The 15,409-nt window shown below is 53.3% G+C and overlaps 2 protein-coding genes across 3 annotated transcripts in view; both read right to left on the bottom strand.

Moving 5' to 3' along the window:
* Positions 1-1,116: 1,116 nt before the first annotated feature.
* Positions 1,117-7,681, bottom strand: PROM2 (prominin 2). The gene is made up of 24 exons (XM_042886757.1): positions 7,465-7,681; positions 7,214-7,263; positions 6,897-7,099; positions 6,590-6,710; positions 6,390-6,453; positions 6,223-6,312; positions 5,919-6,118; positions 5,769-5,843; positions 5,631-5,694; positions 4,917-5,076; positions 4,588-4,740; positions 4,157-4,280; positions 3,475-3,566; positions 3,303-3,387; positions 3,042-3,188; positions 2,885-2,956; positions 2,718-2,810; positions 2,579-2,632; positions 2,217-2,297; positions 2,012-2,080; positions 1,828-1,917; positions 1,595-1,701; positions 1,420-1,497; positions 1,117-1,222 (listed from the first exon to the last, which is right to left on the bottom strand). Exons 1-23 carry the CDS (start codon positions 7,679-7,681, stop codon positions 1,434-1,436), a joined length of 2,475 nt encoding a protein of 824 aa, XP_042742691.1. The 3' UTR covers positions 1,117-1,222; positions 1,420-1,433.
* A 6,739-nt stretch (positions 7,682-14,420) lies between these two features.
* Positions 14,421-15,409, bottom strand: part of DPYSL2 (dihydropyrimidinase like 2) — a 41,633-nt gene continuing 40,644 nt past the window's right edge. For both annotated transcript variants that reach the window (XM_042886714.1, XM_042886715.1), the window contains exon 14: positions 14,421-15,226. In XM_042886714.1, coding sequence (XP_042742648.1) covers positions 15,135-15,226 — 92 coding nt within the window. In that variant the 3' untranslated portion in view covers positions 14,421-15,134. The remainder of the gene's footprint in view (positions 15,227-15,409) is intronic.

The raw sequence follows: 15,409 nt of genomic DNA, 5'->3' as shown, positions 1-15,409 counted from the left end.
ATTTCTCTGTTACCAAACTGAGTATTTCAGCTGGGGAAACACAGGGAAACCCTCACTCATTTGGAAAGCACAGACGCGTCAACTGCCCAATAGATCTTGTAAAAAATAACTTGCTGATAGGGACAAAGTGCTTTGAGGATGGTGAAAGATTCCGCAGTGATGCAGGCGCTTCCTGCCACAAAGCCACCAATGCCATAAATTGGACATCAAAGTTCCGGCTGCATTTCTTTACAGTTAAGCATCTTCTGAACCCAAACCTGAAGCATGTGATGGTTCCTATCATAAAAGAGTCCCTTACCACGAAAAAAAGAAGGCTTATCCTGCATTTTTTGCTCCTCCCTGTACTAACCTCTAATTGCTTTTAAGAGGTGGGTTTGCTTGGATCCCCTCTTTCAGGCCTTAAGCAAGGGGGTTTTCTGGTCCCCAGCCCACTGGAAGTTTTTTTCATCAGTCTCTTTAGTGAGTGCCAGGAGCGCCTCTCAGGGCCAGGAAATAATAATTAATAATCATAAATGATGAATATTGCCAGTGCTTTGAGGCCCCAGGCTGGAGGATCCCAAGTCCCAAGCTGCTGAAGGTTTGATGATCCAAAATGTTCAGGGTCCCTAGCCCCAAGGTGTTCAAGGTGCCAAGATTGAAGGTGTTCAGAATCCCAAGACTCAAGGCGTTGAGGGTATTAAGACCCAAGGTGTTCAAGGTCCCCAAACCTAAGGTATTGCCAACACTCAAGGTGTTGAGGGTCCCAAGAGCAAAGATCTTGAGGGTCTCAAGATCCCCCCCCCTTCCCCTCCCCACCCCAGCCCTCATCCTTGTGACTGTGAGAGTTCCTCCAAAGTGACCTTGCAGCAGAGGGACTGAGAGCTGGGTACGCACCTCTGAGAGGCTGCAGTCCCCAGGCCTGAGCATTTCCTGGCAAAATCACAAAAAGAAGCAGGCAGTGGTAGGTTTGGCTCAGGAAGGTTTAATGTGCTCCATCCCAGGAGTGGAGAAGCATTGCAGGGCGCTGCTGCAGGAGGGCTGCAGTGGGCGAGAGGGAGCCAGGCATGCATCACAGCGGGGTCTGTGTGTGCAGCAGGAGAGCCAGCAGTCAGCGGGAGCTGCAGGGACGCTGCCTGAGGTCCCTGGTCAGCCAGGCTCCAGGGAGGTCCCTGGTGGTACTCAGACACCGAGGAAGAGATGCTGCAAGGACCTGGAGCCCTACAGTGCATGGAGACAGGTGTCCCTGTAGTCAAGAAAGATAGGCAGAACCCATGGATGTTGGCCTGTTGGAGAGACCTGGAGCCCTACAACATTTGGATGTGCTGCACACTCAGAAAGGATGGCTGAGGAGGAGGAAGCTCTACAGTGCTTGGATATGAGTTTGATAGGCAGAAACATAGGGCATGCAGCAAGCAGCCCAGGTCTCAGCCTCTACCATACCTGCAGAGCCTGACCTAGAGCTTCAGCGCCGTGACGCGAGGGATGTGGAAGGGACAGGTCTCCTCTGAGCCTGTAGAGCTGTGGAGAAAGAAGGAGAAAACATCAGATAGCCAAGGAGGAGCACATATCTGCCCTCTCTGCATTGGAACTCGCCCACCCCATTCTTGCTTCTTACATGAGCCGGTTGCGGATGGGGCGGAAATGCTTGGTGAGCCTGATGGCAAAGATTATGTTGGGGATGAGGAAGAAGGTGCAGCACCCCAGGCTGAACCAGAAGGCATTCTGCAAGGAGAGAGCACATGGGTCCCTGCTGGTTTGTGCAGGGAGAGGCAGAACCTAAGGTCCAGAGGGGCTGGGGAGCCTTGTGGTTGCTGGTCCCAGCGTGGGGTGCAGCACTGAGGTCCTTACCCAGGGGTCAGCAATGCGATCACACAGGATCACCCTCCCGTTGTCAAGGGCTGTGGCGAGAGGCTGGCACGAAGCCACATCCTCCCTCAGCTGGAACAAGAAGCGGGGAGGCCAGGCTTAAAATCCCACCCAGCTCAGGAGGATGCAGTTTGCTGCCTCCACTCTGACAAAGGTGAGCACCCACCGTCTGTCCGACCCAGTGCAGGTACTGTGCAAAGTAGCGCAGCTCCTTCCTTGTGAAGCAGCCAATCTCCTGGGGTGGAAGGAAGGGCATGGAGGCTGGGCTTAGGAAGAGGACTTGAGGCTCCAATTGCCTCTTCCTCGATTCCAGAGCTCCTTTACTGCTTTTTTTTCTCTGGCTGTGGGGTATTTTTCTGCTCCTGGCTCACCTGCCGGAGGATCTGCTGGGCTTGCACAGGCAGCCGGGCTTCCACTGATGCAATGGTGGCCAGTGTGGTCTTCACTCGGTCCTAGAGAAGTGCAAGAAGTACAGAAAACCCTCAGGGCACTCAGCAACACTGGGCCTGGTGGGATGGGTGCCCAAGGATGAAATTTCTAATTTGGTCTGATTGCTGTGGGGTAGGGAGAAAAAACACTCCTGGCAGGGTAGAGGCTCAATTAAACGCAGTGAGGCATCTCTGCCAGGGATGGGACTGATGCTCACGGGCTGGCATCATTCCTGGGTCTCCATCATCCTATGACTCACTTTTGGGATGCTGTACACATAGGGCCCCGTGTATGCTTTTGGTACCTGAAGGTGCGGTGCCAAGCGTGAAAGGAACCGGACGCTTTCTCCCAGCTTCACCTATAGGACAGGGAGGTGAGAAAGCTGCAAAATCCCTTTTCTCCCCTCCACAGGGACAGGAGCTGCCTTGTAGGTGTGAACTCACCACCAGCGCCTCCTGAGTTTGCACCGTGGAGTTCTGCATCCACCACAGAGCCTTGGCCTCAGCAGCCAGCCGTCCTGCCACCGTGCCGTTCCTCTGCAGGGGGACAGCAGGGTGAGGGCAGCCCCGTGGGCACACGGACAGCTGCTGCTGTCTGCCATGCCACTCACCTGCATCTTCTGCAGCCCCTCCAGGCTCCGAGCCAGAGCAGGGAGGCTGGTCTGCACCACAGGGATCTTCATCTAGAGAAAAACAGTCATCGGCTGCTTGAAATCCAGCCTCGGAAAGACTGTCACGGGAACCAGGTCTCTGCCAGCAGCCCCTCACCTCCTCCTGGAAGCTCCCATAGTCCACCTCATCCACACCGCTGCGGGCAAAGGTCTCCAGGTCGTTCCTGCCTTCACTGCGGAGCAGCCGCACATCCCCCAGCTGTGCCGTGAAGTCAGCCAGGCGTTTTTGGAAGTTGGCCGTGTACTGCAGGGATGAGATAGGGATGCTCGGGGCCTGGCACCTCCCTCCCAATCACCCCAGTAAAGCTCTTGCATCGCTGTGCTGTTTCCAGAAGCTCTGCTTGAAGGCAGCCCTCACCTTAGGGCTTTTGAGGTGCTCATCCAGGTCATAGGACTTCTCCAGCTGCAGCACCTCCCACAGCCCTGCGCCACTCTTGCACTCCCTGCAAAGTGAAGGGGCAGTCGGTATCACCCCAATTAGCACTCCTCCTGCCAATTTGGGGCAGCGGAGGGCTCCTGCCAGCACCCACCGGTATGCAGCAGTAAGGTTGGAATCCCTCCTGAGGTTGAGCTGCTGGGTGAGGTTCATGGATGGAGGGAGGTTCCCAGGGGTGTCAATAAACTGAACAAAACAGTCAGAAAGAGAGGGGCAGGGTGAGACGCATGCATTCCTAGACATGTATTTTTGGGGGTGATCTGCCCTCACATGTGTGTTCTGGTGTACCCCATCCCATCTGCAGCTAATCTTGCATGAATTGCATTGCCAATCACGAGCACTTCAGAACCATCCCAGCACCTCCAAACACCCAGGGGACAGTGATGCAGGTGGGAGCATTGTCACACGAAGGAAATGAACCACTGCAAAAGCCAATTTCCCACTGCAAATCCAGCAATCCAATTGGAATCTTAATTTTTTGGTCTAGGATGAGGCTTTCAGGTTGGACATTAAGGAAAACTTCTCTGAAAGAGTGTTCAGGCACTGGCACAGGCTGCCCACGGATGTGGAGTCACCATCCCTGGAAGTGTTCCAGAACCACGGAGATGTGGCACCGAGGGACGTGGTTCAGTGGGCAATATTGGCGGTAGGTTGACAGTTGGAGTAGATGATCTTTTCCAACCTTATTGGGTTCGGGGACAGGAGGCAGAGCATTTGTGGGCATCTCGGTGAGCGCATGCAGAGGCGTATGAAGAGACAGACAGACGTCCACCCACCTTGTAAATCTCCTGGTTGACCCAATTCCTGCAAACCAACGTCTGGACGTTGCCCCCAACCACGAAGGTGGTGAAAACCATGAGGATGAGGAGCCAGGAGAACAGGAAACCCAGGCCCACGCCGCTGAAAGGAGGAGAGGAGGTGCCCAAGGCAGCTCTGCAGACCTGAGCAGGCTTGCGGTGACCTGCCTGGCCCCGCGGCTCCCTCCTGCGCCCAGGCACGCTGGCTGGGTGCGGGAGCTGCTGGCTCCCAGGGAGGAGCAGCTTCTCCCAAACCCTCCGGCGCAGGCGGAATCTACAAAAGCCTTTCAGTTCAGCTGGCTCCTGGTTCCTGCCTTTGCTTTTGCCTTTTTTTTTTCTTTTTTTTTCTTTTTTTTTTTGTATTTTTGGGTGGCATGAGATGGCCACAGACCCCTGGGAGTAATGCTTACATCAGGAGAAACTTGGCACCGGCTTCTCCTCGGCACTCGTAGTCGCTTGGGTCCTCCCGCTTGGACAGTCCGTATGCACCCAGAGCCATCCCAGCCACATTGCAGGCGACAATGAAGAGGACGATGGAGCACAGCGCCGTGCCTGCAACCCACCTGGGGGAAGTAACAGGCCAATGGTTGGACCTGATGATCTTAGTGGCCTTTTCCAGCCTTAATGATTCTATGATTCTAAGTTGCAGCAGGCCATGACCTTGAGATACAGACCCATATGGGGCTTGGAGAGGGTCCGCACCCACCTCCTTTGCATCCCCTGCAGCCATTTGGATCACCTGTACCACTCGAAGCGCTCCACCTCCCGGAGGAAAGGCTGACTCCTGTCCTCTGCCTTCAGCAGGGCTTTGTTGACGTGCTGGGTGTAGTCAGGAAGGGGGAAGCCATCGGCTATGGTCTGCACCTTCTCTGACACTTGGGCCATCTCCTCCCTCAGCTCTGCAAGATGAAGAGAGATACTGAAATCCTGGGGTGAGTCCAGAGAAAGGCAACAAAGCTGTGAAGGGTCTGGAGCACAAGTTTTATGGGGAGCAGCTGAGAGAAGTGGGACTGTTCAGTCTGCAGAAAAAGAGGCTCAGGGGAAACCTTGAGAGGAGGTTGTAGGGAGGCGGGATTGGCTTCTGCTCCCAGGTAACAGCGATAGGATGAGAGATGATTGCCTCAACTTGCACTAACAGACATTTGGGTTGGATATTAGGAACAATTTCTTCCCAGAAAGAATGGTTGGGCACCAGCACAGGCTGCCCAGGGAGGTGGTGGAGTCATTGTCCCAGATGTTCAAGAGGCGTGGAGATGTGGTTGCGAAGGATGTGGTCAGTGGGCATGGCAGGGCAGGCTGGGGTTGGACTAGATGATCTTGGAGGTCTCTTCCAACCTTAATGATTCTATGATTCTAAGCTTATATTGGAGAGGGTCCTTATGTCCCACCCCATCTCTGAATCAGGATTTGCCCCACGGAGGGCATCCCTCCTCCTCATGGGGGTTCTGCTCACCCTGGATCACTTGTGCCATCCTCTCCACAGCCAGCTCTGGGATAGAATTGAAAGTACCATTGCCCTGCGAGGAGAAGAGGGACTGTGAGTGGCACAGATGGAGATCCCATGGGTGCTGAGCCACCCCACTCCACCCACCTGCCGAATCATCTCTGCAAAGTCACTTCGGGGCAGACCAGCCAACGTCTTCAACACCTTCTCCACCGAGGGCACCTTGGAGTGGGAAAAGCATCCCGTGAGCCTGGCGAGTGTCGGAGGGGGGGGGGGGTGACCAGCACCCCATCCCACCTTGCTGTAGTCAGCGCCCAGCTGCAGGCTCTGTGCCCTGCCCAGCACGCTGGCACAGGAGGTGCAGCGCGGATCGTCCAGGAGTGCGACCACACGCTGCCGTCGCTCCTGCAGTGCTGGCTCCAGCTCAGCCCGTGCCTCTGTCAGCACTCGGACCGTCTTGTTGAGAATCTGTAAATGGTGCAGCGAGGTCTGTAGGTCTTAAAGAGAAAGCCCAGGGCTAGTTCTCGCTGCTCCACTCGGCCACCCCTGTCTGCAAGCAAGGCTTTGGGAGCAGCCCCGGGTTAATCACGCTTAACATTACCTCCCGCCCTGTCCTGCAGGTCTGCCAGTGCTGCGTAGGTCATTGCCTTCAGCTGTGTGTGGATGGAGAGCCCCACGCTGCGGCTCACCCCTGCAAGGCACCACGAGACCATCAGCCCCCTGTTCCATCCCAGAACAGGGTGCTCTGGGGGTCTGTGCAGTGCTTACCCCCCAGGTCAGAGATTATCTGCTGCCGGGGCACTTCAAACTGGTCCACTGCCATTTGCACGCCCTGCAAAGAGAGAGGAGCTGCTGTGCAGGGGCATCATCAGGGAGCAGAGGAAGCCCTGTGTTGTATTAGAAACGCATCCATCTCATTTGCTTCCCAAACTGCTTTGCCCTGGCATATCAGTCACTCCAGCACCCACCTGGGGGATGTTGGCAATGTGCTGCCGCAGTGTGCGCAGCGTGGCCGGCACAGCACCGAGCCCCGGCTCCATCTGCTCCTTCACTCGCTGGTTAGTGACCAAGGCACAGATGGCGCTGGTCCTGCCAGGGATACAGGAGGTGACGGGAAGGTCCCATAGAGCATCCCCATCCCCACCTCCATCCTCACTCTCATCCCCATCCCAATCCGCATCCTCAACTCTATTCCCACCCCCAACCCTATTCCCATCCCCATTCCCATCCCCATCAGCATGCTCCCTTTGGGGTGAGGCACTTCAGGACACTCACAGGATGATGATGGAGGTGATGGAGAGGCAGACAAGGAGGCAGCGGCGCCGGCAGGCCAGGGAACGCCGGTGGGCACGCAGGCGGCCCCCGCACCGCCGCCGACTCCGGCAATAGCAGAAGCACAGCCCTGCCACCGGCACAGCCACAGTGAAGAGCAGAGCCACCGCAGCACAAATGACGTAGCCCAGCTCGTACTGCACCACCTGTGTGATGGCAGAGAGTGGTTTTGGGGTGTTCCATCTGTTTGTTTTTATGTATCCCCAATTTTGGGTTGGGTGCCACCGCTGTGGCTTCCATGTCTTCACGTCCCTGCTCACCTGTGATGCCCGCACTGAGCTGGGGTTGTTCAAGGCTGCCCTGAGAAGCTCTGCAAACAAACCGTGGCAACGGTGAATGCCTCAAGGGCAGCTCCCACATCCCACCTGGTGCATCCCTATCCCTCCATGGGCAGCATCCCCTTCCATGATGGGACAAAGCAGCTTCAACCCCACCAACCACTCCCAGGTACTGCAGAGGGCTCCAAGGGGTGGTGGTGGTGGTCATGTTGCCTTTCCAGGTGGGGACTCACCTGTGGGTAGGGGGTTCTGCTGGATGAGGTCCAGGTAGTGTCGGACGAGGCCATAGAGGGGGTCAAGAGAGCTGGGCACGCGGTGCAGCGCCGGCACTCGGATTTCAGCATGGGTGTCGGTGAAGCGGAGGACACCAGCAGGGCTGCTGGGGAGGCACTGCTGGGCGCCAGCAGGACGCAGCAGCACCCAAGCGAGGAGCAGCCCGGCTGCCCGCATGGCTTCGGCGGTGAGGAAAGAGCCGGGCGGCCCGTCAGCCTGCGAGCGCACGGAGGGGCATGCCCGGCCCTGGTGGCTTCGTCGGCTGCTCCAAGGAAACCTGCCTGACAGGTTGGCCGCCGCCGAGCCCAGACGCTGCGTGGCTGCTCCCCCGGCCTCCCTGGGGCGTCTGGGCTTGGCCGGGCTGTGCAAGGCGGGGTGATGAGCCGCCCAAACCTTCCCAAACCATCCCAGGGCTGTTTTGCAAGCACTGCGTCCCTCGTCCCTCGCCATGCTCAGCCCTGCAGGCAGCAGAGATCCCTCCTCACCTGCAAACAGCATCCCCTTGGCTGGGCTTGGACAAGGCTCGTCCCCAGCTGTCCCATGGGCACGTCCTGCTCCATAGGAGGAGCTCAGCTGTAGTGACAAGGATGGCAGGAAGGGAGGGAGTTTCCCTTTGGGACAGAGTGCAAAGCAGTGTGGTCCCTTCTTCAAAAAAGGTGCTTTTCCCCCAGCAGGGGATGGATGGACGCAGCAACTTTGTGGAGCAGATGGCATAACGCATTGCTCCACAAAGAATCATAGAATGGTTTGAGTTGGAAGGGACCCTTAAAGGCCATCTGGCCCAACTCCCTGCAACAAACAGGGACACCCACAGTTCAGTCAGGTGCTCAGAGCTCCATCCAGTCTGACCGTGGATGTCTCCAGGGATAGGGCATCCATCATCCCTCTGGGCAACACATTTCAGTTCCTCACCAACCTCACTGCAAATTTCTTCCCTATATCCAGCCTAAATCTCTCCTCTTGCTGTTAGAAACCATTTCCCCATATCCTACGACAACAGATCCTGCTAAAATCTGTCCCCTTCTTTCTTACAGTCCCCCTTTATAACCCTCCTGGGAATAAGATGCATCAGACTGGAAAATCCTGCCCTGGACCTACAGGCTTGGCTGATTCCTGTCCCAGGACAAAACTCCCAGGACCAGAAAAGCATGGAGTCGGGAGAGCAATTACATGCAAGGCATCTATATAGGTCTATATGACTGCAAAGCAGCCCTGGCCGCCCCCGCTTCCCTGTGCCGTGGGAACGGCTCCTCCCAGCACTCCCTGCATCTCCCATGGGTTCCCACAGCAGGACAGGCGCAGATTCCCCCTCCATTCATCTATCTGCTCCCATCCATGGTGGCCATCCAGGCTCCAATTCACGGGGCAGGCATGGGAAGCTTCCCTAATGAAGTGCTGCATGAGAGAAACGAGAATAAATGAAGAAAAAAAAAAAATCCCATCCCAGTGATTTCCTTTCCTGACAATCACTCACTATCCAAATACATCCTAATTTTCCATCCCAAAAATTCTGCATCCCAACAAAGGCTTTTTTGGGGGTGAGGTGCTTTTTAGAGGGGAAGGAATGGGGCTGGCAGAGGCAGCCCCCAGGACAACAATGCATTTGTACTGCCTGAGATGGGCACAGGGCCTGGATGGACTCCAGCATGTGCCCACCCAGGTCACTGTAGGGCATCTTCTGCTCCAGAAGAGCCTTGGCTCTAAGGTTTTAGGGCTGGAGCCTGTCCTGCGGCCCAGGAATGGAGGCCAGAAGCCCACCGCCACCACTTTCCTGTTACCACAATGATTTCCTGTTCAAAAATAAAAAGATTTCCCATCCCGGAGTCACCTGTGGGCCCCCAGTACTGCCCAGAGCCCCCCAACACTGTCTGCAGCCCCTCAATAACTTCACAGAGCCCCCAGGTCCTTCCCAGTGTCCCCCAGCGCTGTAAAGAGCCCACCCCCAAGCGCAGTCCAAAGCTCTCCGGTGCCCCCTGGTGATGTCTGCAGTCCCTGAATAACCTCCCAAAGCCTCCCAATATTGTACAGAACCTCACAGTGCAAATCCATTGCCCCCAAGCATTATTTGGAGTCTCCATCAGTACCATTTGCAGCCCCTCATTAACCTGCCCCCAGTGCTACCTAAAGATGCCCACATCCTTCCGAGCGTCTTCCAGCACTGCAGAGCCTTTCCCACGCCCCAAACGCTCCCCGAAGCTCTGCAGTGCCCCCTCGTGCTGTCTGCAGCCTTCAATAACATTCCAGCGCTCTCCCAGGATCCCTCAGGTCTGTCTGAACCTTCGTAGTGCAATCCCAGCACCCCCAGTACTGTCAGTATCTCCTCATCGCCCTTCCAGTGCTCTCTAGTTCTATCCAGAACATCCTAGTATGCTCCCAGTGTAATCCCAGTACTGCCTACAGCTTCTCTGTGCCTCCCGGTATCCTCCAAGGCTGTCTAGAACCTTGTAATACAAATTCAATCCCTTCCACTATTGTTTAGATCCCCCACCAGGGCTTTCTAGCTCCCCAATGGTCCCTAATCCTGTCTACAGCTCCTCAGTAACAGCCTGCTGTCCCCCAGGGCTCTTCCAGTGGCCCCCCATTACAGTTTAGAGCCGCCAGGGTCCTCCTAGCATTCTCCCAGTGCTGTCTAGAACCTTTAGTACAAACCTCGTGCCACTGAGTACCATCTGGAGTTCCACCAGTGCTGCCTGTAGCCCCTCAATAACCTCCCAGTGTCCCCCAGTTCTGCTTAGAGACCCCAAATCTGCTCTCGTGAAACCCAAACCTGCCTGGAGTCTCCCAGCGCTGCCTGCAGCACATCAGCAGCCTCCTGCAGCAATGGGTAGAGCTGGTGGTGATGGAGCTTGGCACAGACTGAACAGGGATGGGAGACCTCTCAGGCACTTGAGGAAGGCTCCTGGGGGACCCAGAGCTCTGCAGGTGCATTTGGGCGCCCAAGAGCATACAAGGGTGGCTCTGGGAGGCCTCTGGGGCACTTTGGAGGACATAGAGGAGCTCTTGGGTGCCTCTGAGTGCACAGTGGGGCACTGGGTGGCCCCTTGGGCAGCAGGAGAGGCCTCTCAGGTTCCCTGCCAAACTCTGCTGCTACTCTCAGATACCTGATAGCACACAAGCAGCCTTGGGAGGCCACTCAGACACACATGGAAGCATCTCAGGCACCCTGGAGTACGCTGAGAAAACTCGGATGGTACTCCTGCATGCCCTTGAGGCCACCTAGGGTCCCTCAGAGGGCTCACTCTTGTGCTCCAGGGCACCCCAGAGGCCTCCCCGTACCCCAGCCTGTACTCTTGAGTGCCAAGGGTACCTGCAGTGCTCAAATGCGTGCTCCATGGTGACCCAGAGGCTTCCCCAGGTGCTCTGGAGGTCTCGCAGGGCACCCTGGTGTACTATTAGGTGTCCAAGAGAACTTGCAGAGCTCAGCGTACTGCAGGATCTTCCCAGTTTGCTCCAAGGGTCTTTGCAGCTCCCTACAGGACGTGCTCTTCTGGGGTGGAAGGTCTTAAGCTGCATGAACACTGGTTTTACCCACCACAAAATGCAAAACAGTGCAAATTAACCTTGCCTACTGAAAAACTTGCTGGGTCAGACAGCATCACACATGTTCTTCTACATACCTACTTGGAAGGTAGATATGAAACAGCTCCAGGTCACAACAGCTTTGGTTTTGAAAATCCTGTGCTACTTCTACTTCCTTTCTTCTGCTTTTAGCTGCTAATTCTGTATCAATTCTAAGCTCAGATTAGACCTATATTTGGCCTTATATGCACATAGAGCAGTTAATGGCAGGCTTGCAGCCTAATGAGCTGTGAGCTGGATCTCAGTGCTGCCAGCATAAGGCATTACCTGGATTAATGGGCTGACAACACAGCTATTCCTGTGCTCTTCTGCAGCAGCACAGCCCCACTGACCTCAACGCCCTTCTGTGATTTCTGGCTGCTCTGTTCCTCAGTGCATTAAGGTCAGTTAATCAATTAAGATTTATTTCTTCTTCCTGACCTCAGGTTCTATACACTTCTGTTGATTTCCCCCCCCCACAGCGTTGCTCTGTCGCAGGTTCAGAGTCCCTGGCACTGAATTCCTGAAGGAGACATTTCTTCCTTCCAACTCAGAATCTTGAGGAAAAAATAGTGATAGAACAAAACCAAGTGGAAGTTCCACAGATGTGCGTTGACCAAACAGCAGTGCTTCAGGCTGCATCTATTGCTGTGATAAGCTGTGACACCATACAGCTGACCAGCAAACCTGAACTACGCCATTTCACTGCATGGGTGCTGATGCCTAAGCCCAATAACCACACCTCACTGCTAAGAGTCAGGAACCCACACCAACCCAAGTGCTTTATTAGCAGGTGACTGCTGCGTGGTGCTGCTCATTAAATGCTAACCCAACACTGTTCCACACCATGGATGGGTGACCTTCACCGTGAAGTGGGTAGAAGTTGGCCAAACCCCACCTCCACCCATGCCCAGTGCCACCTCCATCACATCTCATGCACACGACCCAACTGCTATCACTGGAGGCTGCGCTGCTGCTCTTCCAGTCAGCCCCATCACCCCCATTCCATTACCTGCGCGTAGTTTCCACTGAAGGCTGTTTCTCTCCTCCACCACCATCGTGATGAGGGTTCAAATAGAATGGCTGAGGATATGGCAGTGATACAGGAAATCACACTGTCGGCATCTTCACTATCACCTTCCCAGGAACCATATTTCTGCTGCCTTCCTCCCTCCTCCTCACCCACATTACAGCAACCTGAGGGCCCAGATTCTTGCCTGCTGAAGGCACCAGCCCAGATGTGCAGTTACACAGACACGTACCCTCAAGACACAGATGCACCCAGTGAAACAACAACATTTTGTCTTTATTAGGAGTTCCCATGGTAATATAACACAGAGTTCTTCAGGAATAAAACACAAGACTTGGGGTTGGGTGTTTTTTTGTTGGTTTTTTTTTTTTTTTTTTTTTTTTTTTTTTTTGCCATTGAGACAATGGTCAAATATCAGTACTTCTTTTTGTCTACACACATGATCAGCTTTAGCACTTACAGCTCCTCCACTCATGGTTCACAATCACAAATCCAAGGGTTAAATCCAGCTAGTATTAAATCCTACTGTTTTTGTTTTAATTATTATTATTATTTTTAGAGCTTCAAGTCACTGCGGTTAATTAATTATGTTTTTTTTTCCTTTAAGCATTTACATATGACATTCAATAAACAGACACAAAGCAGACGAGCTCTCACAGGAAAAAACATGCTTACACAGCCTGCAAAAAATCTTTTTTTTTTTTTTTGTGATTTTCTTGCTTTTTTTTTTCCTTTACTCTTTCGAAGAACAAATTGAAATCCAAAAGTCATCATGAGTCAATGAAGGAAAATAAAAGGAAGACTTAAGTGAATACTGAAGAGCCGCGTGTTTTGTAGAATTGACACGGATCCCAATTTCTTTCTTTCTCTCCCCAACTCGTTCAGATTGGTTTTAACATACAGGTGAAAGACAGCTGCAATATATATTATGCTCACAGATTACTTCACAAAGTGCAAACTCTTATGCAAAACTAACCACCCAAGGGTTAAACCTAGATGCAAAAGGCATGGATGAGTATGGCAATGTCTTAGCTTTGATGTTCAAGGGGGCCTATGGGAATTGTGCTGGGAGGGGCAGGGTACCTACACTGCTCCCAGATCCTTTGACAATCCCAGCGTTGCTACTGCATCACAACAAATTTGGTAGTTGCTTCTTAAAAGCCTTCTCATATTCAGTTTTTCATTACAAGAAACCATTCAAGAAAATGCTCACAAATAGGGAAAATGAGGTCCATGCACATGGTTGAAGGACAAACAGAAGATAAAGCAGAAGACATAGCCAAGCACCAGGGCTACAGACAGTGGAGGTAATGCTTTGTTAACTGTGGGTAGAAAAGCTCTCTGTGCTCAGAGACAGCCCAAGCCCTTGGGACCATCAAGCCCTCCAGCAAAGCGTAAGTGGGGCTCTAACAGTGCAGCTTTATGCTCCACGTCCTGAAAACCTGAAAACATGAGCCTCCAATACTAGCGCTAAAAGACCTCTCAGTCCTGGGTTTAAATGATCCTGTGATCAACGCTTAGTTGGAGGAGCACTCCTACCTTCTGGTTTCTCAAACCTGAGGCACATACCCAAGCAGGGCCGGGGGCTTCTCAGGAATATTTGCACCAAAGCAGATCCCTGAAGGAATGACAGACTGTGAAATTCACACATGGATGAGAGATTCTCAGCTGCTGTTGACCCACTGAGCTGCTTGGAGGCTCCCAGTTACAACAGCTGGGCATCTGGACGCTAGTTGGAATTGCCACAGATGCTCAGGCATGCACACAACAGAGCAGCCTTCCAACAAGAGCTAAAGATAAGCTCTCAGAGTTTTAAATAACCACTCATTAATGGCCAGGAAAGGGGATGTGGCTGCTACAGAAATCTTTCAGGCAAAGTACTGCCTGTTGCCTATGGCCCTCTGCTTACTGACTGCTACCTGTAAACCAACTGCTAAGAGCTCCTCCAGAGGCTCTGCCCAGCTCTGCAGCCCCAGTGTTTGCACCAGCTCAAGAGCCAGTATGCTGAAGTGAAGATCATAGCTTACGAACCTGCACTGCTGCCTCCTACTGCAGCTAAGTGGGAAGAACGGGCTGGAATGATGCATCCTAGGAGCACCCAAAGTACCAAAGGGGCAGTGACACTGGTGGGGGTCAATAACTCGAATGAGGCTCGGGAAGGAGCAGGGAGAACTGGGAGATGCCCAGTTCTGAGATAAGGCTTCGTAAACACGATAAGACAAACATATTAAAAACACACACAGACATTTAAAATTTAAAAAAAAAAAAAAAAAAAAAAAAAAGGAAAAAAACCCCAAAAAAACCAAATTTGCCCCAAAAATCGGAAAGAAAAAAAAAAAAAAAAAGGAAAAAAAAAAACAACCCCAACAGAACAAAAGTCTCCAACAGCTCTAGCTCACCCGATGGCGGGGTGCCATGTGCTCTGTCAGCTCCTAGTGCTGGGTCCTGGTTCTCTTTCTTGGCAGCAAACAGCTATTCTGTGGCCTCAGAGGTGGTGGTGGGGAATGGTGCCAGACTGGGATTCGTGGCCCTCCGTGCTCTCCTAGCTATGCTGCTGGAACACAGAACCCTAAAGAACATCCAGTTTATAACCCTTGAACTACTCTTCTGCTTGACATTGGGGAAAAAAAAAAAAAAAAAGCTATTTTTTTTACATTTAAAATTTATTTATTCTTTTTTCTTTTCATCTGTGTCTTAAAGGCAGCTCCGGGGAAATTCACTTTATCCTTCCTTTATTAAAAGAAAGATGCTGAATGGGACATAGGCCACATATCTCAAACATCCTCTTCACATTTACTTTTGCATGTCAGAGGTGTCAAAACAGGGTTGGTTGTTTTCTCTTTAAACGTGTAGGGGCTGACAGGGAAGTGAGAGGGGTTGGTGAAGATGAGGAGGGAATCTGAGGGGACCGAAAGAGGTGCGTTACTTCAGCCCCCCCCATTGCCCGCAGTAACCATCACAGGCTCTAAAAGAATCAAAAAGGGTCTCCAGGTGCCCCCATCCCCTCCCCTGGTCCGCTGGACGGGCGGAAGGGGTCGGTCCTTAACCCAAGCTGGTGATGTTGGCACGTCCGCCCGGCGGTGCCACGATGCGCTGGGTGGTGCGGCGTGGGATGTTGTCGTCAATCTGTGCGCCTGTGGGAGACAGGAGGGACGTCGGGTTCACCACGGAGACTGTGTGAGATGCAGGGGGTCTGGAACAGGTCGTCCCGTCCCTGCAGACCCCCATGGATGGGGCTGCTCTGAGCACCCGATCGAGCTGTGGGTGTTGGCTGCAGAGGAGCTGGACCACACAGCCTTCCTTCCAACTCAAACCAT

Source organism: Lagopus leucura, unplaced genomic scaffold (genome assembly GCF_019238085.1).
Source record: "Lagopus leucura isolate 7727_CA_CO unplaced genomic scaffold, USGS_WTPT01 Super-Scaffold_100062, whole genome shotgun sequence".
NCBI lineage: Eukaryota > Metazoa > Chordata > Aves > Galliformes > Phasianidae > Lagopus > Lagopus leucura.
The sequence above is the reverse complement of the archived record's forward strand: the minus strand, read 5'-3'. Positions and strand labels throughout refer to the sequence as shown.

Excerpts from the sequence above, each read along its gene's own strand:
- PROM2 (XM_042886757.1), bottom strand. The coding sequence starts at position 7,681 with ATGCGGGCAGCCGGGCTGCTCCTCGCTTGGGTGCTGCTGCGTCCTGCT. Across the intron at positions 7,100-7,213 it reads GCTCAGTGCGGGCATCACAG|GTGGTGCAGTACGAGCTGGG; the intron begins GTGAGCAGGGAC and ends GCCATCACACAG. Across the intron at positions 4,741-4,916 it reads GAGCGCTTCGAGTGGTACAG|GTGGGTTGCAGGCACGGCGC; the intron begins GTGATCCAAATG and ends TACTTCCCCCAG.